Source organism: Salvia splendens, chromosome 4, assembly GCF_004379255.2.
Source record: "Salvia splendens isolate huo1 chromosome 4, SspV2, whole genome shotgun sequence".
NCBI classification, from domain to species: domain Eukaryota; kingdom Viridiplantae; phylum Streptophyta; class Magnoliopsida; order Lamiales; family Lamiaceae; genus Salvia; species Salvia splendens.
The window spans coordinates 19,410,601-19,433,425 of NC_056035.1; the positions used below are offsets into that span (position 1 = coordinate 19,410,601).

The 22,825-nt window shown below is 39.4% G+C and overlaps 2 protein-coding genes and 1 pseudogene across 2 annotated transcripts; 1 reads left to right on the plus strand and 2 right to left on the minus strand.

The window, feature by feature from the left end:
- Positions 1-2,544: 2,544 nt before the first annotated feature.
- Positions 2,545-6,015, plus strand: LOC121800791 (zinc finger MYM-type protein 1-like). The gene is made up of 3 exons (XM_042200292.1): positions 2,545-2,873; positions 2,918-3,806; positions 5,605-6,015. The coding sequence occupies exons 1-3, from the start codon at positions 2,545-2,547 to the stop codon at positions 6,013-6,015; spliced, it is 1,629 nt and encodes a 542-aa protein (XP_042056226.1).
- Positions 6,016-7,510: 1,495 nt separating this feature from the next.
- LOC121800209 lies at positions 7,511-14,408 on the minus strand (annotated as a pseudogene).
- Positions 14,409-21,204: 6,796 nt separating this feature from the next.
- On the minus strand, positions 21,205-22,735 carry LOC121798593 (30S ribosomal protein S16-2, chloroplastic/mitochondrial-like). The gene is made up of 3 exons (XM_042197668.1): positions 22,507-22,735; positions 22,234-22,279; positions 21,205-21,722 (listed from the first exon to the last, which is right to left on the minus strand). Exons 1-3 carry the CDS (start codon positions 22,637-22,639, stop codon positions 21,497-21,499), a joined length of 405 nt encoding a protein of 134 aa, XP_042053602.1. The 5' UTR covers positions 22,640-22,735; the 3' UTR covers positions 21,205-21,496.
- Between the last annotated feature and the right edge of the window lie 90 nt (positions 22,736-22,825).

The window sequence follows — 22,825 nt, forward strand, 5'->3', positions numbered from 1 at the left end:
CAACTTATATCACTATGGCCCACTAATAATAATGTGGGTCTCACTATCTACCAACATTATTTTACCTATCTTTCTCCCCATCTACCTTACTTTATCAATTATGCATTAATTTTCGTGTCGTCCCAAATATTTCTAATTTTATGGGACGGTTACGTAATACTCCCTCCGTTCCTGGAAAGTAAAAATATTTAATTTGACACGGGTTTTAATGCATAATTGGTCAAGTAAGAGAGATATATAAATAAAAACTAAATAAAGTATTGTTAGTGGAGAATGGATCACACCTCACCAGACATAAAATAGTTTCAAAATTAGAAAATTTATATTTTTCAGGTACAGAATAAAAAGGAAATAGTTCAAACATTTTAAGGACGGAGGAAATAGAATACAAGTCTTGGATTTTAATAACATTAAATGACAAGTAAGTTATAAATAAGTTAATCGCAAATAGTATAAAGTTAATTGAAATATCTTTTACATGCCTAGAAACATATCATTAATCTTTTAAGACATAGAAACAAAAATTCCTTATATTCTTTGACATTGCATATTGAATACATTATGTCAGAAAAAATTAGAAATGCCGAACTTACAAGAAAATAGAATATAATTTATCCTAAAAAGTAAAATATAAAATTAAATTATGGAGTAATAATTTAAAGATCATTTATTCATGTTAAGCACGGTTGTGTTTACTTCCTTCTTTCGTTCCATAAAAATAGTGACACTTTCCTTTTACGTCCGTCCCATAAAAATAACTTATTTCCATATATGGAAAATTGTCCCCAAATCATTACTCATATATATTAATTTATTTACAACTTATATTACTAGAGTCCACCATTAAACACTAATATTAATTTGGATCACACTATCTACTAATACCAGTTTAACTACTCTTTTTTTACGTTACCAATTATGGATTAATTACTATTCCAAATATCCCTATACTTATGAGACTAGGGACGAAGGGACAATGGGGCCTGGGGGGGCCAGGGGCCCCTCAACAATTCTGAAAAATTATAGGGGTATTTTAGTAATTTCATAATTATTAATTTTAATTAATAAAAAATATCGATTATTTTCTATTTTCTTTCATTCACCGTTGTAGCCGTTCTCTCATTTTTACTAAACCTAGGAATCTGCCGTGGAGCTTTCAGCTCGTCGCCGCCGCAGCATCCATTGTCGTTGTTGTTGCCTCCGCGTCGCTGTAGGCTTGTTGCTGCGACTGTCCTCGTTGTTTCCGCTAGCCGCTGCCTTGTCTTGTCTCCGTGTCATTTTCCCCCTAAATTCTGGCAAGTGTAAAATCAAAACTGCTATGGAGCATAGAAAATTAAGGGTCTGCGAATGATTTTATTATGTTGTGTTTTATGTTTAATTATCTTGTTCATTGCAATTTGCATCAATCTTATAAATATTTGCAATTTGTAAACATGTTCTTGAATCTTGAGGCAACCATTGAAAGGGTATGAGCACAGAGCATCTATGTAATATTTTTTTTCTCGAATTCTGGAGTGGAATGGAAATAGAATTGCTTTGATGGCCATAAATAATTTACTATGCAATTCATTGGATTTGGCTACTGTATTCATGGTCGTATTGAGCACTGGAGCAGAGCATATGTATATATAAATATATGGACAGAATGTGGACTTGTGGTCCCTATCGAAAAATGACATATATATATATATATATAGGATTGTGATCAAGATAGAACCATTCTTAAACGTAGAACCATTCTTAAACGTAGAACAAATGCCAAACGGAGGTCGTTTGGCATTTTAATCCAATGGTGTTGATTTGCACAACAACTTCCCATTACAACCAAAACTATTATTAATGGGTGAATGCAGAGAAGTGAAAAAATAAAGCATGCATGGACTCTTCTTCGTTACATTCATTCTTCCATCAACATGTGAGTTTTTTCACATGTTGAGTCCGGAATGTCGTGAAAACATAGTCTAATATGTATGATTTTTAATCTTGACCGTCATTTTTTCGTCATCCAATGAATAAAATATGTAGAGTTCTAGGTTCTACACTTAAGAATGGTTCTATCTTTAACGCAACCCTATATATATATATATATATATATATATATATATATATATATATATATATAAATGCATTTAAATCCAGAAATGCAGCCCAAATCTTGGCCCTAGGATTAGATGATCTAATGGTCAATAATTAACCAAAAATACGGAAGGTCATACGTAAGCAATTTTAGGTCATGTTATAATATTTTGGTTTAATGTCATGCTAAGATCATTTTAGGTCATGCGTTGTTAGCATGACCTACAAATTAACTAACTATGACCTAAAAGTGCCCTACGTATGATATTGTTCTGCGTTTCTGTATTTAAATCATGTTTTGCATAGATCAAGACCCTATATATATATAATTGTATAAACAAATGAAATATAGCATATATTCATAGATAATGACAAATGGACACCGTATAATGTGTCATCATTTATGCATTTAATTGTTAATGAACTTTGTTTCAAATTTTGAATGCAGGTATTTGTTGAAAATTGAAAATGGATCGATATTTTAAGAAACTTTCTCCTAGTGTTGCTGCTTCATCTTCGTCAGTTAATGGACCTACACTTCTTGGTATTGTGCATGTAAGTGATACGGTTGCAACCACACTTGAGAAGGCACTTGATTCTTTGTTATCGACTCATGGTTTAAGTGTATCAAGTTTGAGAGGTCAAGGATATGATGGTGCAAGCAACATGAGAGGAGAATTCAATGGGTTGAAAAGTTTGATTCTCAAGAGAAATCCTAGTGCTTATTATGTTCATTGTTTTGCACATCAGCTTCAACTCACAATTGTTGCTGTTGCTAAAAGACATACAAGTATTAGGTCTTTTTTAATTCTGTCACCCGTTTGTGTAATATTGTTGGAAGTTCATGTAAGCGTAGAGATGTGCTACGAGAGAGTCAAAGAGCGAAGGTTGTTGAAGGGATTGCAAGTGATGAAATTAATACCGGAAGAGGATTAAATCAAGAGAAGTCATTGACACGACCCGGAGATACTCGTTGGAGTTCGCATTATGGTACTCTCATCAACTTGATGCATTTATTTTTTTCTATTAATGATGTTCTTGAGTATGTTGGGGAGAATGGTTATGAGGATGCACATAGGCCTGAAGCTTTGGATGTGCAAGAAATTCTAAATCATTTTGAGGTTATCTTTGTGTTGCATCTTATGAGGAAACTCTTGGGAATTACACATGATCTCTCTCAAGTTCTACAAAAGAAGGATCAAGACATTGTTAATGCTATGAATCTTGTCAAAGTAGCAAAAACACGTTTACAAGTAATGAGGGAAAAAGGTTGGGAGGTTTTGCTTACTAAAGTTACAAAGTTTTGTAGAGCAAATGAGATTGATGTGCTTGATATGGAAGATGAGTGTGTAGTTAGAGGAAGAGGAAGGCGTAAAATTGAGAAAATAAAAAATCTCCACCATTATCGAGTTGAGTTGTTTTGTTCAGTCATTGATATGCAAGCTCAAGAATTGAATCACCGTTTTAATGAAGTCAACACAGATTTACTTCTGTGTATGACATGTTTTGATCCTAGAGACTCATTTTCTGCATTTGATTCAGAGAAGCTGCTTCGCCTTGCCAAGTATTATCCATCTGAATTTTCTGAAGTTACTTTGTATGAGCTTGAAAGTCAGCTTGATAACTTTATTTTTGATATGCGCACAGATGAAAGATTTTCAAAAGTATCGAGAATTGCAGGTCTTGCTCAGAATATGGTTTCTACAAGGAAACATGAGAATTTTGCGTTGGTTTATTTGTTAATTAACCTGCCATTGCGCTCGTTAAGACTTCTCTACGGAATCGTATGGGAGACCAGCTATTGAATGATTACTTAGTTCCTTATATTGAGAAGGATGTGTTTGTTAATGTAACTAATGAAGCTATTATGCAGCGGTTTCAGAAGATGAAAAGTAGAAGAGAAGTGTTATAATATCATTGTATGGAACTATGTGTTTACAACATTATATTTATATTATGTAATATTATTTATGTTTCATTTTATTATTTGAATTTTTTATTTGAACCCCAACCGTAAAATTCTGGCTTCGTCACTGTATGAGACTGATGGATTATAAATATAAGCACTTCATTTGTTAGTTTCGATATTCATCAATGATTTTATTTACGTGTACTAAAATATTACCACTTCATTTGCTTGTTTCGATATTCATTAAGGATTTTGTATTATGAATTTATTAGTAGTTTAATTTGATCACTATCATTTTGACGTACACCCAAAAAAAAATTAATTAAGGTATATTTTTCATATTAGAGCTACTTTTAAATTAATTAAGGCTTCTATTTCCACATTGAAAATAAGACAAAATATTGCAAGATGTGATTATTTAAAGTCTTTTTTCACATACTGAAAAAAAAGAGACAAACATTATAAAATGTGCTAACTTACTATAAGCATGGGTTATTATAAAATTTTAATATTATATATTTTATAATTTAATGGGCCTAGTTTTAAATATAAGACATTATGAAATTTATCACTAGATTTAGAAAAATTATAATTACTCTGTCCAATGTTTCAATTTTATTTTTAGTTTGTCCTATCTAAAATGACTCATTACTAAAAGTATTAACTCCTTATCTTTTTTTTATGATCTCTTTTACTTTTTCTCTCCGTTTAACCCACAAAATAAAACTAAATAAAATCTTGTGCGGCCAAAGAAAGGGGTTATCTTTCTTAAAAAAAAATTGAAGGAGTAATATAAGTGGCGAGAGAGGTGGAGCTCATAGGATTTGTAAATTTGGCTCTGATTAAGGAACAAGTTAAAAAGGAGATAGAGTAACGACGAAAATAAGAGAAAGAGATGACCTTTTCCTTCATTTTAATTTGGATGCTGCAAGTTTTGGGGCCAAGCATTTTTGTCAAAGGAATATTGTAATGGACTGGAGTTTTGATTTAACTTTAGGGCCCATAGCAAATAATTGGAGGAATTAAGTTTGGGCTTGTAGATGAATACTACTCCTGTTAAACTTCTTTGGGCCAGAGTAACTGTTTTGTTTATTGTGTTAATTTTTCTTCTTCCGGTTAATTAAATAATTTTCGAATTGACCAACGGGTCGCAGTGCAGTTGGCAGCGCGGAACCGTGGTGACCTTGAGGTCTCGTGTTCAAACCCCGCCACCCGTTGGGAGACTTTCGGCCTTAATCTGCAAACCCGATCGAGCAGGATTAGCCGGATTCCGCCAAAGGCGGATTCGGTACACCTGTGGTCAAACAAAAAAAACTATTTTTTTTAGCTTAACGAGTTTTTGATACATGAGAATCCAGAAACTTCTATAAAAAAAGACTGAAAGATAAAGCGAGCATGCACATAAGACGCATACATTGTTTTTAAATTAAGACTAAAGGCCCTTTTTGGTCCTAAACATATGGAGATTTTATGATCTTGGTCCAAAACATTATCTTTTGAATTATTCGGTTCCTCATAAATAAAAACGGGTCACATTTAGTCCGAATTGGACGGAAATGGTTAAATTTAACGGTCAACGAATATTAATTGAATTTTGACCGGATTAAGTTAATATTAAGTTAAAAATTACACTGCCGGAGCCAGTCCCCCCTCCTCCGCCGCCGGAGCCGGTCCTCTCCCCTCCACCGCTGGAGCCGGTCCCCTCTCCTCCGCCGCCATACGCTGTCAACCACCAGCTCAATCTCCCTCCTCTTCCCTTCCACCGCGAAGCACGTCCGCAGCGCGTCACAGATCGACACCGGCAAATGCACCCATCCCTACGCCGCCCCGATTTTCATGAAACTGACCTCGGCCCTTCGGCTGGAGAGGATGCGGTTGGTCGTCTTCTTCTTCTTCTTCTTGGATTTGATTCTGACTTGGCCGATGCAGGCGACTTTTGGAGAGGAAGGCTCGGGGTTGTCGAGGCGTTTCTTGAGGAGGAAAGGGGAGGCCTTGTTAGGGCGGAGGCGGTGGCCGGGGCTGAGGATTGATTTGGAGAGTTTCACGGAGGAGGAAGAGGAGAGGCAGATGAAGAGCTCGCTGTTGTTTTAGTGGAAATGGATCTCTCTCTCCATTTCCTACTACTAATTCTTGTTTGTGAGAATTCAAATAGAGATGAGTGGTGGGGTACCGATCTCCTCCGGTGACCGGCTCTTACTATCCGACACCGTATGGCGGCGGCGGAGGAGAGGGGACTGGCTCCGGCAGTGTAATTTTTAACTTAATATTAACTTAATTCTTAACTTAATCCGGTCAAAATTCAATTAATATTCGTTCACCGTTAAATTTAACCATTTCCGTCCAATTCGGACTAAATGTGAACTGTTTTTATTTGTGAGGGACCGAATAATTCAAAAGATAATGTTTTAGACCAAAATCATAAAATCTTCATATATTTAGGACCAAAAAGAGTCTTAAATTAAATTATTTTCTTAGTCTAATTTAGCTTTTTCTTTTCTTCAAAAAGGGTGATTTGTACATGCTATTTAAGGCTAGCACGGAAAGTTGAATTGAGGAAGTAAGCAAACAAGGTGTGTTTTTCATTTGAGTTCAAGCTTCCTTGAATACTATTTCCGTTAACTCAATAAAATACTCTAATTTGATTATGTTATATTTTCTACAATTTTGAGCTATGCCCCAGCACTTGCTTATTTCCCTTTCTTTCTCATTTCTTTAACTCTCACGTAATCGCGATCAACCATGTTTTGCATTTTGATACCTTAGAGCATTCACAATATGGCTGAATGCCGATCACAAGGGCCTAGCGATCGGCCCCCTTATCGCCTCTCACAGGCCACCATTGTAGGGAGGGAGGCCATCTCCACCCCCACCGCCTCTGCCCTTGGGCCGATAACAAGCCTCAACCGATTTTTTTTTAATTCAATTTTTATATTCTTTATATACTCCATTCCCCACCAATTATTCACATTTAATCCCATTTTATTTTATCTCACTCTACATTTTACTTTTCTCTAGTCACAATATTTTTAATATTTTTATCAATGTTTTTAGTTTATTTTGTTATGTATTTTTTTATAAATGTAGGATATTTTCTTTTAAATGAAATTTCTTTTTTAATTAAGTTGTCTTTAATTTAATTTTCTTGCTATTTTATATCATTTTATTTCAGATTAACAATTAAAAGTAAAATATAAAAATAATGATGATGTGAAAATGAGATGGACTCTGAGATAGGCTCTGGGATGGGCTCTCATTGCAGGGAGATAGGCTCTCGGATGGGCCTGCTGACGTGGCATGAAAAAATGGAGATAGGCTCCGGAGATAGGCCACCATTGTGAATGCTCTTAGCGATCAATACACACGAAGTAGCAGATTTTACAGTAAACAGCAGCACTTACACAAGGCGGATCCAAAGCAGAAAAGCAGTAGAGGTAAAGAAGCAAATTACTCATTTACACTTGTGAACATAAAACACGCCGGTCAGAATGCACGCTAAATGTTGTCTGACATCATCGCGTTGTGATTCTAGGAGCAGCAACCACCACTTGGAGGTGTCTGATGTTCTTGTTTCTGTTTCAAGATATTTCTCTTCACCGTTGATCCTTCTTCCAGCAGTCTCGGCACATGGACATCCATTATCTGCGGAAAATGGAAAAACCTCACTTAGCACACTATCTCTCTACATCAAACCAAACACAGACGGAGCTAAAACAAGTCTACCTTCAATGCTAGTTCTGCAAAGCATTGCTCGACGTTTTCTCGAGTTCTGGCGCTGCATTCCAGGAACAGACATCCGAGCTCTTTAGCTAGACTCATCCCTTCTTCCCTGCTTACAACTCGTTCAGATTCCTACAAGTAAAAAATAATCACATGGGCGGAAAATAAGCAAGATGAAAATCAAACGTTGAGAAGTGTTTAAACAGATGACGGTCCTGCTCATTGACTTGCAAGTTGCAACAGAAGAAACCACTTGGAATAGAATTATAAACAACCTATGTATAGCCCGATAGAGGCGTGATCAACATCTGTACCAAATTATGCAACACCAACAAGGAACGTGCTCATTGAGAGAACAGAAGAATGAATGAAATATAAGTGCTATATATCATAGTGGTAAAACAACATATCGTGCTTACAAAGGAAAATGACTAACCCTATCAACTTTATTTCCAACAACCAATCCTCATTAGTGGAGTAGAGCTCCAGTTCCTTAGCCCATACATCAGATAAGTTTGTAAATGTATCTCTCCTTGTAACGTCGTAAACTACAACGAGATGACAACCGATTGAAACCATCAAAAGAACACAATGCAACAGCCGCAGATTAAAGTGAGGAAGGTGGAAATTATAGCCATTTATCTCTCTCATTCAAATGACAGCTGAATGAAAACTTTCTCAATCAGATTTATGCATTTGCTTGAGATTAAACTAGGTAAAACATGAAGAGGGTGTCTCAAAAAAACCGGAAGAAGAGTCAAGTGCATTTCACGATTTAGCAGAAACAATTACTATAACAATTGGAGAAAAATAACAATCTGATTATTTCCCAACATTAAAATCTTGAAACAGAAATCCAGCATCAACAATAAAACATCTCAAGATAAGATTCTCAACCTTGTAAAATTCATTAAACTTTCTCGGTTCATTCATGGCTTACCATGAACGATTCCATGAGCACCTCTATAATATGAGCTTGTTAACGTCCTAAATCTCTCTTGTCCAGCTGCAAAAGACGTAGTAAATTCACTGTTGAGAAGCAAAATTATAGAAGCATTGTCATCATACATCTCTTAAATTGATTAAATCAAAGCCAAGACTGCTAAAAAAAGTTATTACCTGTGTCCCAAATGGTAAGCTTCAGTTTCTTCCCACCAACTGTGAGGAACTTGATCTTAAAATCCACACCTAGATTTCAACAAAAGGGTGACAACCACAAAAACAGAAATACGTAACAGTAAAAAAAAGTAATTCTTATATGAGTAATTTGGAAATCCTTGACTTAAAAAATCTAAATAAGCTATAAAGTTGATGGAAATGAGTTCTAGCACTTAGTTAGGAATAAGATTGCGGCTAATCATCCACTTATTTAGTGGCTTAGAATTTCAAACACCTACCTCGAGAACATCAAGCAGTAGTACTTAATTCAGCATTTGCATCATATTGCTTAATGTTAAGATCTAAATAAAGTAAAAGTTCATATAATTTGACCAAAATAGAATTGCTTGTTACTTATTTGCCAAATTGACTCTATACCTCAAACAAGATACAAACAAGTCAACATGCTAAAAAAATATTCAGGATCCACAAAGTACCCCCTGTTTCAATCCAGAACAAGAATGCCAAAAGCAATTGAGACAGTTTCTTCTAAGCTACCAAAATAGCACCAACATTAGCTATCCATAACAAGCAGGTATCACAAAAAAAACAAAAAAAACAAAAAAAAAAACAAATCTAGGATCAAATTCGATAACAATTTTTTTTAAAAAAATTGAACGATTTTCATTTCTATATTGCATAAATCAGAAATCTATCAGCTAACAAACTGGAAGTGTGATCGCAACATGATTAGAGTGGATGAATTTTATAATTCATAGCGGAGAAATACCTACGGTAGGGGAAAGATCGTCGACTACGTTGGAAATGAAGCTGTGGATTGATTGATGAATCAGCTGCGAGTATGATAATGAAGTATGAAGTTTAAGTGAAGTTTGAGCTGGGATGTTTCAGTGACCGTCGGATGAAGCGAGATAAATCAGATTAAGTCGCAGCCGTCGATTCTTTCGACCGTCAGTTTTTGTATTAGTTTTAAGTAGCTGTTGTATGCGTTTTTGTTAGTCAGTTAACTCATTCATTCTCAATAAAATTCCCTTTTCAAAACTCTCTCTTCTCCTTCGTTTAAAACACAAGAAAACACCCACACAATTATTCACCAGAAGTTTACAATTGGCGCCTTCTGTGGGAATTCCGATTAGAGGATCGACTTGAATCTTGTGGAGGGAATCGAATCTGCGATTGAAATGGCGTCGAGGTTTGAGGCGGAGAAGTTTACCGGCAAGAACGATTTCACACTTTGGAAAATGAAGATGCGAGCAATGCTTACTCAACAAGGGCTTGTATCGGCTCTAACCGAGAAAGAAAAGGATGCAGAGGATAAAAATCTTGATGAGAAGGAGATACAACAACGTGCGGAGATTGAAGCGAAGGCTTATAGCACGATTGTTCTTTGCCTCGGGGACAAGGTTCTGCGGGAAATTGCCAGAGAGAAAACGGCCGCAGGTATAATGGCTAAACTTGAGGATTTATATCTTACAAAGTCGCTTGCGAATAGGTTGATTATGAAGCAACGTTTGTATTCATATAAGTTCTTGGAAGGAAAGGGAGTGTTGGAGCAATTGGAGGATTTTAACAAGGCAATTGACGATCTGGAAAACATAGATGTGTTAATTGGTGATGAGGATAAAGCGATTCTGTTATTGAATGCGCTCCCATCAAGTTACGATCAGCTTCGTGATGCTATATTGTATGGTAGGGAAAGGACTGTGGGGTTTCTTGAGGTGCAGGCTGCCTTGAGATCAAAGGAGCTGCAAGGTGTGGAAATGAAGTCAGGAAGCTCGGTCCATGAAAGCCTGAATGTGAGGAAGTTCAAGGGCAAAAAACCATACAAGAAATATAGTGATGCCTCCAAAGTCTCCACACCTGAACAAAAGGAGACTGGATCTTGCCATTGGTGCAAGAAACCGGGCCATCTTAAGAAAGACTGTTATGCGTGGAAAAGAAAGCAACAAGAAACTGGAGGGAAGGTTGTGAATTCAATCGAGGAGGTCGATGAAGGTGAACTTCCAGTGGCTCTCAATGTGACAGACAGAAGGGAGAAGGGTTCATGGATTATGGACTCTGGTTGTAGCTTCCATATGAGTCACAACTTGTCTTGGTTTGAAGATTTGAAAGAAACATCAGGCTCGGTTATTCTAGGAAATGATCAGGTATGTTCTATACAAGGGATTGGTAATATCAGGCTGAAAGTTGAGAATGGTGGTAGCATATTGCTAAATTCAGTCAGATACATCCCGGAGATAAAAAGAAACTTGATTTCGTTGGGATCTCTTGAGAGAAGAGGTTGTAAATTTGTTTCTGAATCTGGAGTCATGACTGTCAGTAGGTCAGGAAGACTATTAATGAGAGCAGAAAGAAGGGGAAGCCTATATTACATGACTGCCACTGTTGAAAGAAAATTATCAAAGGAGTCACATGTTCTAGTTGCTCAGGATCTGAAAGTTTGGCACTCTAGATTGGGTCATCCAGCCATGGGGACAGTGAGAGAGCTTGTCAAAAGAGGATTTGTAAAATGTGAAGGTACTGATGATGATGATGATACAACAAAGTGTGAAGAATGCATTTTGGGAAAGGCAAAAAGGCTGAGCTATCCGAAGGCCATCCATTCATCCACAAAACCACTTGATTATGCTCATAGTGATTTGTGGGGTCCCTCTCAGGTTAAATCTATTGGAGGAGGGAGATACTACATGAGTATTATTGATGATTTTTCAAGGAAGATCTGGATATTCATCCTAAAAGAGAAATCAGAGGCTTTCTCAAGGTTTAAAGAATGGTGTGTAAGGGTGGAGGTAGAAAAGGGGGTTAGCTTGGGTTGCTTGAGGACAGATAACGGTTTAGAGTATTTGTCAAATCAATTTGATGAATTTTGCAAGTTCAAAGGCATCAGGAGACACAGGACAGTACCAATGCACCCACAACAAAATGGTGTGGCTGAGAGAGCCAACCGCACCATCTTGGAGAGAACTAGATGTATGTTGATTGCTGCAGGTTTGGAGAAGCGTTTCTGGGCAGAAGCAGCAACAACAGCTGTGGTACTATTGAACAAATGCCCCACATCAAGCTTGGATGGGGACATACCAGATACCAAATGGTATGGAAGACAATGCAATTATGACAATCTCAGAACTTTTGGCTGCATGGCTTTTGCACACATCAGTCAAGGGAAGCTGGAGGCTAGAGCTATAAGGTGTATTATGGTGGGATATCAGCCAGGTGTGAAGGGGTATAGACTATGGTGCATTGAACCTGGGAATGGAAAGATCATTGTGTCCAGAGATGTCATCTTCTGGGAGGCTGATATGCCATTCAAACAGAAAACTAATACTGATGTGTCTAGAAATATTTTGAGGAAGAGTGCTCCTGAGATTATAGAAGTTGAGGTGGAGCATCCAGGAGCTACACCTTCTGAGAAAGATAGTGAGAATGGTGCAGATACTAATTCTCCACAGCCTCAAGAACCAGAATTAGAAAATTGGAGATTGGCTCGAGACAGAGTGAGAAGAAATATCAGGCCATCAAGTAAGTATTCAGATGCTGAGTACTTATTCCTTTGTTTGATGGCTGCAGAAGAAATAGAGTACTCTGAACCCAATACCTATGAGGAGGCTGTGAACAGTAGGGATTGGGAGAAATGGATGAAAGCCATGATAGACGAGATTGATTTGTTGTTGAAGAATGGGACATGGGTGCTGTTGGAGAAACCATATGGAAGGAGGATAGTCAGTTGTAAGTGGATATTCAAGAGAAAAATTGAGGGTGCAGATGGTGAGAAGCTGAGATACAAGGCTAGGTTGGTTGCGAGGGGTTTTACACAAGAATTTGGCATTGATTATGATGAGGTGTTTTCCCCCGTAGTCAAACACACTTCTATACGAATTCTGCTAGCCATAGTGGCAAGAAATGACTGGGAGTTAGAGCAGTTAGACGTTAAAACATCATTTCTACATGGTGAACTCAAAGAGACTATCTACATGGCTCAACCTAGAGGTTTTGTGAAGGCCGGGGATGAAGGCAAGGTGTGTCTTTTGAAAAAGAGCATCTATGGGTTGAAGCAGGCTAGTCGTCAATGGCACATGAGATTCAATGAGCACATGCTCAAGAAAGGTTTTCTGAGGTCATCATATGATGAATGTGTATACATCAAGAAGGTAGGTGGAGCTGATGTGGCTTACTTGCTACTGTACGTAGATGATATGTTGTTGGCTGGAGTTAATGTGAGTGAAGTGCTGCAAGTAAAGAGAGATCTCAGTGATGCATTCGAAATGAAAGACTTAGGACCAGCTAGAAGGATCCTAGGGATGTCCATTGTCAGAAAAAGGGAAACCAAACAGATATGGCTTTCTCAGACTGACTATGTTTCCAGATTACTAAAAAGGTTCAAGATGGATAGCATTAGAGGAGTGGCTGTACCGATGGGACAACACTATAAATTGTCCACAGATCAGAGTCCAAAAACAGAAGCTGAAGTAAGGGAAATGCAGAAGATACCATATGCAAATGTCATTGGTAGCATCATGTATGCAATGATATGCACTCGGCCTGATCTAGCACAAGCAATCTCAGTGACTAGCAGGTACATGTCCAATTATGGGAAGGAACATTGGTCAGCCTTGAAATGGCTAATGAGATATTTGAAAGGGGCTTCTGATTTTGGAATTTTGTATGGTGGTGATGATAAATTCGAGGGAGATGCTCTGATGGGATGGAGTGATTCTGATTTTGCTGGGAATTTAGATACTAGAAGATCACAATCAGGATATCTATTCACTTTATATGGTTCAATCATTAGCTGGAAGAGCAGTCTACAATCGGTAGTGGCATTATCAACCACTGAGGCTGAGTTCTTGGCATTAACCTCTGCTGTCAAGGAGAGTTCGTGGCTTAGAGGGATGTTGAGAGACTTTGGTATACTCCAAGAATCTGTGAGTATAGGATGTGACAATAACAGTGCTTTGTGTTTGGCAAAACATCAGGTATACCATGAACGTAGCAAGCATATTGATGTGAGACTACATTTCATCAGAGAAAGGATAGAAGAATGGGAGGTCAAGGTGTTCAAGGTTGGGACAACTGAGAATCCGGCGGACATGTTAACCAAGCCTTTACCAAGAGCAAAACTGGAGTTGTGTATGGACTTGATGAAGCTGAAGAAATTCAGATAAATCGCAGTTGAATCATCAAGGTGGAGTTTGTGGATTGATTGATGAATCAGCTGCGAGTATGATAATGAAGTATGAAGTTTAAGTGAAGTTTGAGCTGGGATGTTTCAGTGACCGTCGGATGAAGCGAGATAAATCAGATTAAGTCGCAGCCGTCGATTCTTTTGACCGTCAGTTTTTGTATTAGTTTTAAGTAGCTGTTGTATGCGTTTTTGTTAGTCAGTTAACTCATTCATTCTCAATAAAATTCCCTTTTCAAAACTCTCTCTTCTCCTTCGTTCAAAACATAAGAAAACACCCACACAATTATTCACCAGAAGTTTACAGAAGCTGACGAGCAGGCTGCTCTTGCCGACGGTGGAATCTCCGATCAGCAGGATCTTAAACGAGAGATCGTAGTTGCTTTGCCCCTGCCCCGAGCTCACCATCAGAGCACCTGACTTTCTCTCTCTAGAAAGTTTCTTTCTCTCTCTAAATAAGTAGACGAAAAAGCAGATAAATATAACAGGAAATCTCTGTGACAGTAGCTATCGACCGTATAGCCGCTCAACAACCACAGCAGTCACAATGCGCAATCAGTTGGAGAGAGAGAGATGGAGACGGAAGGCTGATATGCCATCACTAGTCTTAACTGTCTCTCTTTAAAAAAAGATGGCAATGTGATCGATACAGTACGGGGGCATGATTTTTTTATTTTTGTTTTGGTTTTTATCAATCGTAGTAGTGTAAGCTTAAGCATCTCCAGTGGGCGGATGTCCCACTCGGACATCCACTAGGACATCCCGAAAACACCTCCTGCCACGTTACTAGGACTTCCCATCCCACTGCCACGTCACTAGGACATCCCCTGCACAATCCGCCCTTCCCATCGCCCTTCTCACTAGGACTTCCCGCAATAAAAAAAAAATCACAAATTCACAAATAAAACAATTTACGTTTACGGAAATAAAATTTCAACACGAATACGAACGGGAAAAATTATCAACTTCATTAAAAAAACATACATGATTTGAAAAAAAAAATTACATAGTAATAAAACAAAAAAAAAAGTAATAACATCAACGTCAACCCCTCCGCGTCCAAACCTCATCGATAATATCATTCTGAAGTCGAACATGGGCATCTGCTTGCCGCATGTCGGCAAATGCACGCATCCGCTCGACATCTCCATGAGGTACCCCCATATTCACATTCGCGGTGGCCACGCCGTGACTTGGACCTGCACCCGTATCATCTTCATTGGTCCACTGAGTCAGTTCCGCACCTTCATTTTCGACAATCATGTTGTGCATTATGATACATGCGTACATGACATCGCCGATGTTGGGAATATACCACTGCCATGCAGGACCCTTGACTACCGCCCATCGACTCTGGAGCACACCAAATGCCCGCTCCACATCCTTGCGCGCTGCTTCCTGACGGCTCGCAAAGTATGACTTCTTTTGCCCGAGCGGATGCTTGATTGTCTTCACAAAGACGGGCCAGTTTGGGTATATCCCATCCGCCAAATAGTATCCCATATTGTGCTGGTTGTCGTTGGCGACGAAACTGATGGCGGGACCAACGTCATTGCACTGAGCATTGAACAGGGGCGACGACTGGAGAACGTTGATGTCGTTGTTCGACCCGGCGACTCCGAAATAAGCATGTCATATCCACAGCCGGTAGTCAGCTACAGCTTCAAGGATCATCGTGGAATGCTTGGCTTTGAAGCCGGTAGTGTATATTCCCTTCCAGGCGGCGGGCAGTTCTTCCACTCCCAATGCATACAATCTATGCTGCCCAACATCCCAGGGAACCCGTGCACCGACCCATGCATATCTATCAGACTCTGGCAGTCTTCGGGGCTCAGACTCTGAAGATACCGCTCACCGAATATCGCTCTCACACCCGCGCAAAAATTCTGCAGACACTCGACGGTAGTCGACTCGCCAATGTGGAGGTACTCGTCGAACATGTCGGCCGCGCCTCCGTACGCCAGTTGTCTGATTGCGACAGTGCACTTCTGCAAGGGCGTGAGTCCGGGTTTGCCAGCTGCATCCTCCCTGATCCTAAAATACAGGTATCTTCTCTCTAAAGCACCCACGATGTGCAGAAACAGCGGACGATGTATCCTAAAGCGTCGTCGGAATAAGGCTTCCCCAAAACGCGGTTGAGGAGCGAAGTAGTCTGCATACAACCGAATATGTGCAGCAATGTGGTCACGGGGTACTGTAGTTCGACGATGGATCGGCCGAGGTACCGCAGCCTGCTGCCGCCGCTGCGCCCTCTGCTGTAGCAGCCTATCTATCGCACCTTCCACAGCGACCTCCAATTCATTCTCACTATCACTGTCACTAGACATTCTAGATAGACTTGAAATTAGAGATGTAGAGAGAGAAACTTGTTAACACAAGTGGTGCGAATGAAATGAAGTTCAACGAGCCGTATATATAGAGTTTTAAAAAAAAATATTTACCGGACGTCCGACCCACTCCACAATGGCGGACGTCCGCCCGCCCGTCGCCCACACGTCCGAGGACACCCGACGTCCTCACGGGACATCCGTATCCGACCTTCGACGCTCCAATGGCGGACGTCCCGGTCGCCCGTCGCGGACGTCCGACCGGACGTCCGCCATTGGAGATGCTCTTAGCTCGCGGCTTAGATTCGATTCCCGTTTTTGCAGCAGAGAAATGGCAACCTTGTAATTAAACCATAAAGCTGGGGGTAATATTTTAAGAGTTGGGAGGTATTATAGACATAGACTGGGCTCCATCTGTTTATTTTTGGTTGGACTATCGTATTGCTTATAAGTTTTTAGAGGGCCCATATTAAGGTTTTAGAGCATCCACAGTTGTGCGGAATTCCCAAAAACACTTCCTGCCACGTCATAAGGAATTCTCACTGTACAGTGGCGAAATTTCCTGCGGAATTCCCACAATTAAAAAAAAATTACAAATTAAAAAATTAGACAATTTTCGGAAGTAAACAATTTACGGAATTAAAATTTCGACGCGAATACGGAGAAAATGCAACCACATCGGGTACATGTTGTAGTACCCGGGCATCATTCCCGGTGGCATTTGAGACTGGGGCATCATCCCCAGCATTTGAGGCATCGTAGCGGACATCGGCGTACTCCCGCCGATGGGAAAATGGGGCGCCGGTGACTCGCTCGAGGCGGGTGAATCGCTGTCGTGGTGCTCCATTGTTGATTCACAAGAAATGTATTTTTAGAGAGAGAGAAACTTGTTAATACAAGTGGTGCGAATGAAATAAAGTTCAACGGGATATATATATAGGAACCGAAAAAAAAAATTTATTTAATGCATTAAACGGGAATTCCGCGAGCGTCAACGCAATGGCGGACGTCCGCACGGAATTCCATGGAATGCCGCGTGTTGCGATTCAGCTCTATCCAGCTGAATATTGCAAGCTCTACTCCACAATTACACTCCGCAACGCCGAATCAACAAGATCAACACCACAATTCACACACAAAAACAGAGAACTCAACTAATCAACTAATAACACCAATTGCAGAATGCAATACAGATGACTTGATAGATTCAGATGATCAAGTAAGAACCATATGTAAGGAATTGAACGATAAGGAAATACGAAACTAAGCTAAGATAAAATGCTTCGGATCCACGATCCTCTGCCCAAGGTGCTCAAGCACACATTCACACAATTTTTCGTCACTGCTATCAGATGAGAGTCTGTATTTATACTCCATCTGTTTCCCTTCTCTCTCATTTGCATTTAGACCCCTCAACTTTCCTTCCCTCTCATTTCTGCTTCAGTTTTTTTGTGATTGTAAGTTTTGTGATCGTAACAATCCATTCCCCTTAAGATTCCTTGTCCTCAAGGAATCACAGAGATAAGCCTACTGACCTTCTTCTTCCTCCGCTTAAGCAACTACTCTCCTTTGCAGCCCACGTTCAATTCTCTTCATTTTTATCATGCAACAATTACTCCCCCCTAAAGCTTCCTTGTCCTCAAGGAAGGAAAGAACCCGAGCCTCCAACGAATGAGCCACTGATCTCCCTTGTATCCACCTTAACACTCTCACCACTATATCAAATGCTATTATCAGCAAGCATATGTATGTCAGCCTCAATGTAGAATTCACCCATCTCCAACTCTTTGGCCTAGCTTTGCCAACATACTTCATAGATTTCATCTTCACCATGGGCCTAGGAAATCGAACTGACAATCGCTTTAATGAACGATAGTTTCTTGGGCTCGCATATGAGGATGCTAAAAACCACCCAACTCTTTCAACGCCTTCAAGCGGATTATCAAAACTTTTGGCAATGTCTTCAACATTTTCAAAAGGGTTAGATGCAGCAAGATGCATCTGTACAAATTGAATCATGGATGTTGAAGACAACGATATGTTCATCTCCTTCTTCTTGGGCTCACTAAGACCACATAACGTTTGAACCACAGCTTCGTTTGCAATCTTGAAAACACCATCACATTCGTCTGCACCGAGCCATCTCATTACCCCCTGCAACTTTGCCTTATCCATATCCAATTGCTTCCCCAAATGTCCACGGGCCACATGAAGGTCATGAAACAATCCAAACGCCTCTAGAGCAAGCAGTAGTCCATTTGCTGCTTTATCAGCAACCAAATTTGTAGTAGCCAAGTTTTCATGAGATTCTCCTATGGAACGAGTGATAAACTGTTGTACAACACAACACCCATACTGATGCATTGCCATATCCAGATAGTACTTTATAGCAGCAACAAAAATGAACTTACTAGCCTTTGTAATGAAGCATTGCAAGCACCGCTGAACCATCCGAGTGCCATGTGTGTTCAGAGACATACTAATGAGTTTCCCTGGTTCCTTAACCACCCTTAGCAATACTTGCCTTTTCTGCCCTCCATTGCACACTTCCAACAATTTTTGCATAAGAAAATTACCAACTAAAGACCTCATCGACACTCCGTCGAATAGGCCAGGTAAATGCCACAAAGCACCACTCATCTGATCAGGTTGATTTTCCACCACTGTAAACCCATTTTTCCACCAAATTTTCGAACGCCCTCTAGCATCGAAGATGCTACATTCCCCATACACAACAAAACCCTTACTACGATCATCAAACCCCTCGTAGAGCTCATCATCACGTTGGGCCACGAACTTCAGCTTCACCATAGGTCTCGGAAACCAATTGAGCAGCCACGACAATGACAAACTGTAACAGTTTAAGATAGGTAAACCCACAGTCAGCTCATTCACTGGCGCATTTTGTTGAGCATGTGATAGACGTTCAGTCCCCTCAAGGTTATCCTGCTCCAATTCCCTCCCCTTCTTCACCTTCGTTGATTTCCCATTGGGCAGAGGCATGAATATCTCCATTTCCTTTGTTTTCTGCAATGGAGTCACCGTTACCTCCAAAAACTCCACATCCTCAATTTCCATCGACACTCCTGCACAATCCTCCACTCCTATCTCCAACTCTGTATCCATTTCTTCATATCTTCCACTGCTATGTTGCTCCATTAGATCCTCATCAGCAATTGCTCGATCAACATCAATTGATTTCTGAAAATCCAGATTATCGGAGAATTTAGGAAGCTCCAATTGTAATTTGCAGCTGCCGGAACTCGCATCCCTTGCCTCCATCGTGGAGCGCAGGTCTTGAAGCGACCTCAGTATCTTATCTAATTTCACCTCTTGTTCTCGCTGGATTTTGCAGAAAGATGCCTCCATCCTGTCCTTAATCCTCTCCCATACACTCTCCCATTCCAACTCTATCTTCTCCGCCTCCGTCAATCGCGTCGCCGACGTCATTTTCCGAGGAACGTTGGCTCTAGATACCATTTGTTACGATTCAGCTCTATCCAGCTGAATATTGCAAGCTCAACTCCACAATTACACTCCGCAACGCCAAATCAACAAGATCAACACCACAATTCACACACAAAAACAGAGAACTCAACTAATCAACTAATAACACCAATTGCAGAATGTAATACAGATGACTTGATAGATTCAGATGATCAAATAAGAACCATATGTAAGGAATTGAACGATAAGGAAATACGAAACTAAGCTAAGATAAAATGCTTCGGATCCACGATCCTCTGCCCAAGGTGCTCAAGCACACATTCACACAATTTTTCATCACTGCTATCAGATGAGAGTCTGTATTTATACTCCATCTGTTTCCCTTCTCTCTCATTTGCATCTAGACCCCTCAACTTTCCTTCCCTCTCATTTCTGCTTCAGGTTCTTTGTGATTGTAAGTTTTGTGATCGTAACACCGCGGAACTGCGAATTCCTTCGCGGAATTCCGTATCCGTGCCTGGGACGCGCAATGGCGGACGTCCGCCACAAAATTCCCGCACACCGGTGGGAATTTCGCGTGGACGTCTGCCATTGCGGATGCTCTTATTATAATTGAATAATACAATTTCCCATCGTTACTGGTCGTCGTATTTTTATTATAAATGTCAATTGATTCACAGCAGAAGATCAAGAATTCATATTCCACCACCTTCCTTTTTTTTATCCAAATATGCATTGTTGATCCAAATTTATTTTCAGTATAATGTCGATGGTTTTTCAGTGTCGAATTTGGTAACTCGGATAGTCTATCAAAATCGTGCCATATCGGTTGAATAATTTGTTTCTATTCTATTTTGCAATCGTATTATTATTATTATTATTGTTATTATTATTATTATTATTATTATTATTATTATTATTATTATTATTATTATTATTATTATTATTATTATTATTATTATTATTATTATTATTATTATTCTAATTCTAATGTAGAAGGCTGTATAATGTTTTTTTTGCCTCAAGGTCCACAACAAAAGAGATCTTAAAAGCTAAGATAATAAATTCAAATATGTCTAATTAATATTTCCGTGGACTCTAATCTGGGCCCAAATAAAACATGGTAATTGTCCAGTTTTTTTCAAAAAAAAAAAAAGAACCAGAAGCCGTCTCTAAGAAATTGCTGTTGCATCAGTGAAGTGTAGAATTAATTATGGTGCATACATCTCTTTCTTGGCAGCAAAGGGAGCACCCTAAACATATGCAATGTCACTATCTGCAACCCCATTTTCTGTTTCAATAGGCCTAAATAAAATTCAATGTAGATCTTGAACAAGAATAGCTTCGGAAGAGCACAACAATCACGGAAAATTAGCATATCGGACGATCTCAATGATCACTAAACACCTATCATGACCCAAACAGGAAGATTAATAAAAATCCCAACAAAATGATGAACAAAAATGGCCTTTCAAGAATCCTCCACTACACAGGAAAGATTGGTCTCTCCTGCTTTACAAGCAGATATACACAGCATACAGATAGTCACAATCACAAAACCAGCTATTATAAGCTAACGCTGATTATGATCTAATTCCACAAATGACAGAACTAAATAGAAGACAGTGTGGCACTAATGTCATAATATTTTCATTATTAATGTAACAAAAGACTCGGAGAAAAAGTCACCAATCTACGAACTTATATCGCAGGCCTGACATATCAAGAACTCTCACTCCCGCTCTCATCCTCACCAGCTTTCTGTTTTACAACACTATCTTTCTTGGCCTCTGTCATAACACGCCCACTCAGTGGATCAACTGGGCGCATTTCTCGTGGACCTCCTTTCCGTCCCATTGCCAGCATGGGTGGGGGAGGCAACAGGCCTGCTCGAAAGAGAAGGCGCTGAACAGGATCAGAGGGTTGTGCACCAACTGAAAGCCAATACCTGTATGGTGATCGGAGACATCAGGATAAACGAGAACGTGAGTAAACATATATACTGCTTTATCCGCAGCATCTGGAACAAACCTAAGATGTTATGATGTGAATGCCAATACTAAATGTTATAAGTAACATTGTTTTGCAAGATTTGTAGACTACCTTTCAGAATGCAATAAAACCCTTTTAAACGCAATTGGCTTGCTGTGGAGCAGCTAAGAGTACATGGATGGAACTCAATAGTTTCGCATCTCCTCAACTAGCTACCCGAAATTCAAATGTTGACATCATTTTTTGTCAAAATACTATATTTTGGGCAGTTTGAGATACTCCTATAGTTATACAGTGATGCAAATCAAATGACGCAAATCAAAAGAGATCCGCAATAATAAGTTCGCAATGCATTACGCAACATCCTTACGATATCAATTGTTCTTCATAACACTTGGACAGAGTAGATGAGACAGTTGAGATGAATAACAATAAAATATCAAATTAACTACTATAAACTCACTTACTTCACTCTATCAAAGTTAACTCCCATTCTTTTACCTCCATCCTGACCTGCATAATTTGCAAATCAAAATTTATTAACATTTCCTAAATTGAACAGCAGCTGAAATCAGCTTATCATATGGCGCGTGAAACGAATCTGAGGACGAAAATTACAAATAATCTTTGCCGAATTCACAAACAAATGTATTTCAAGTTCGGAGATCCAATCGATTAAACATAAAATTCAAGTACTGCGCATCCTTGCGTAATCAATAACTATGGAATTCTAGGGTTACCAGGTAGGGGGTTATAGTATCCCAAGACTTCCAAATGCTTGCCATCTCTCGGGGATCGGCTATCAGCTGCCATCAATCTATAGAACGGTTTGTTCCGACATCCAAATCTCGACAGCCTCAATCGCACCACCATCTCTATCTCTTTCGCCAACTGCTGTGGATTCCGGAGGGGGAAAACGGAAGCCTCAAAGAGGGTTTTGGAATGGGTTTTGCATTTACTGAAGAGATTTTACACATTTACATTTACGAAATGCGAAACGACGCCGTATTACTCTCCCACTAGATCTATTTGGGCATCTTTGTTAGGCCCATAAAATGA

What these genes read in the sequence shown, in the direction of transcription:
- LOC121798593 (XM_042197668.1), bottom strand. Translation starts at nt 22,639, where the DNA reads ATGGTGGTGCGATTGAGGCTGTCGAGATTTGGATGTCGGAACAAACCG. An exon ending in ATACTATAACCCCCTACCTG is followed by an intron (nt 22,280 to 22,506) that starts GTAACCCTAGAA and finishes CAAATTATGCAG; the next exon opens with GTCAGGATGGAGGTAAAAGA. An exon ending in GTTAACTTTGATAGAGTGAA is followed by an intron (nt 21,723 to 22,233) that starts GTAAGTGAGTTT and finishes ATCACCATACAG; the next exon opens with GTATTGGCTTTCAGTTGGTG.
- LOC121800791 (XM_042200292.1), top strand. Translation starts at nt 2,545, where the DNA reads ATGGATCGATATTTTAAGAAACTTTCTCCTAGTGTTGCTGCTTCATCT. An exon ending in AAAAGACATACAAGTATTAG is followed by an intron (nt 2,874 to 2,917) that starts GTCTTTTTTAAT and finishes TATTGTTGGAAG; the next exon opens with TTCATGTAAGCGTAGAGATG. An exon ending in AACATGAGAATTTTGCGTTG is followed by an intron (nt 3,807 to 5,604) that starts GTTTATTTGTTA and finishes GTTAATATTAAG; the next exon opens with TTAAAAATTACACTGCCGGA.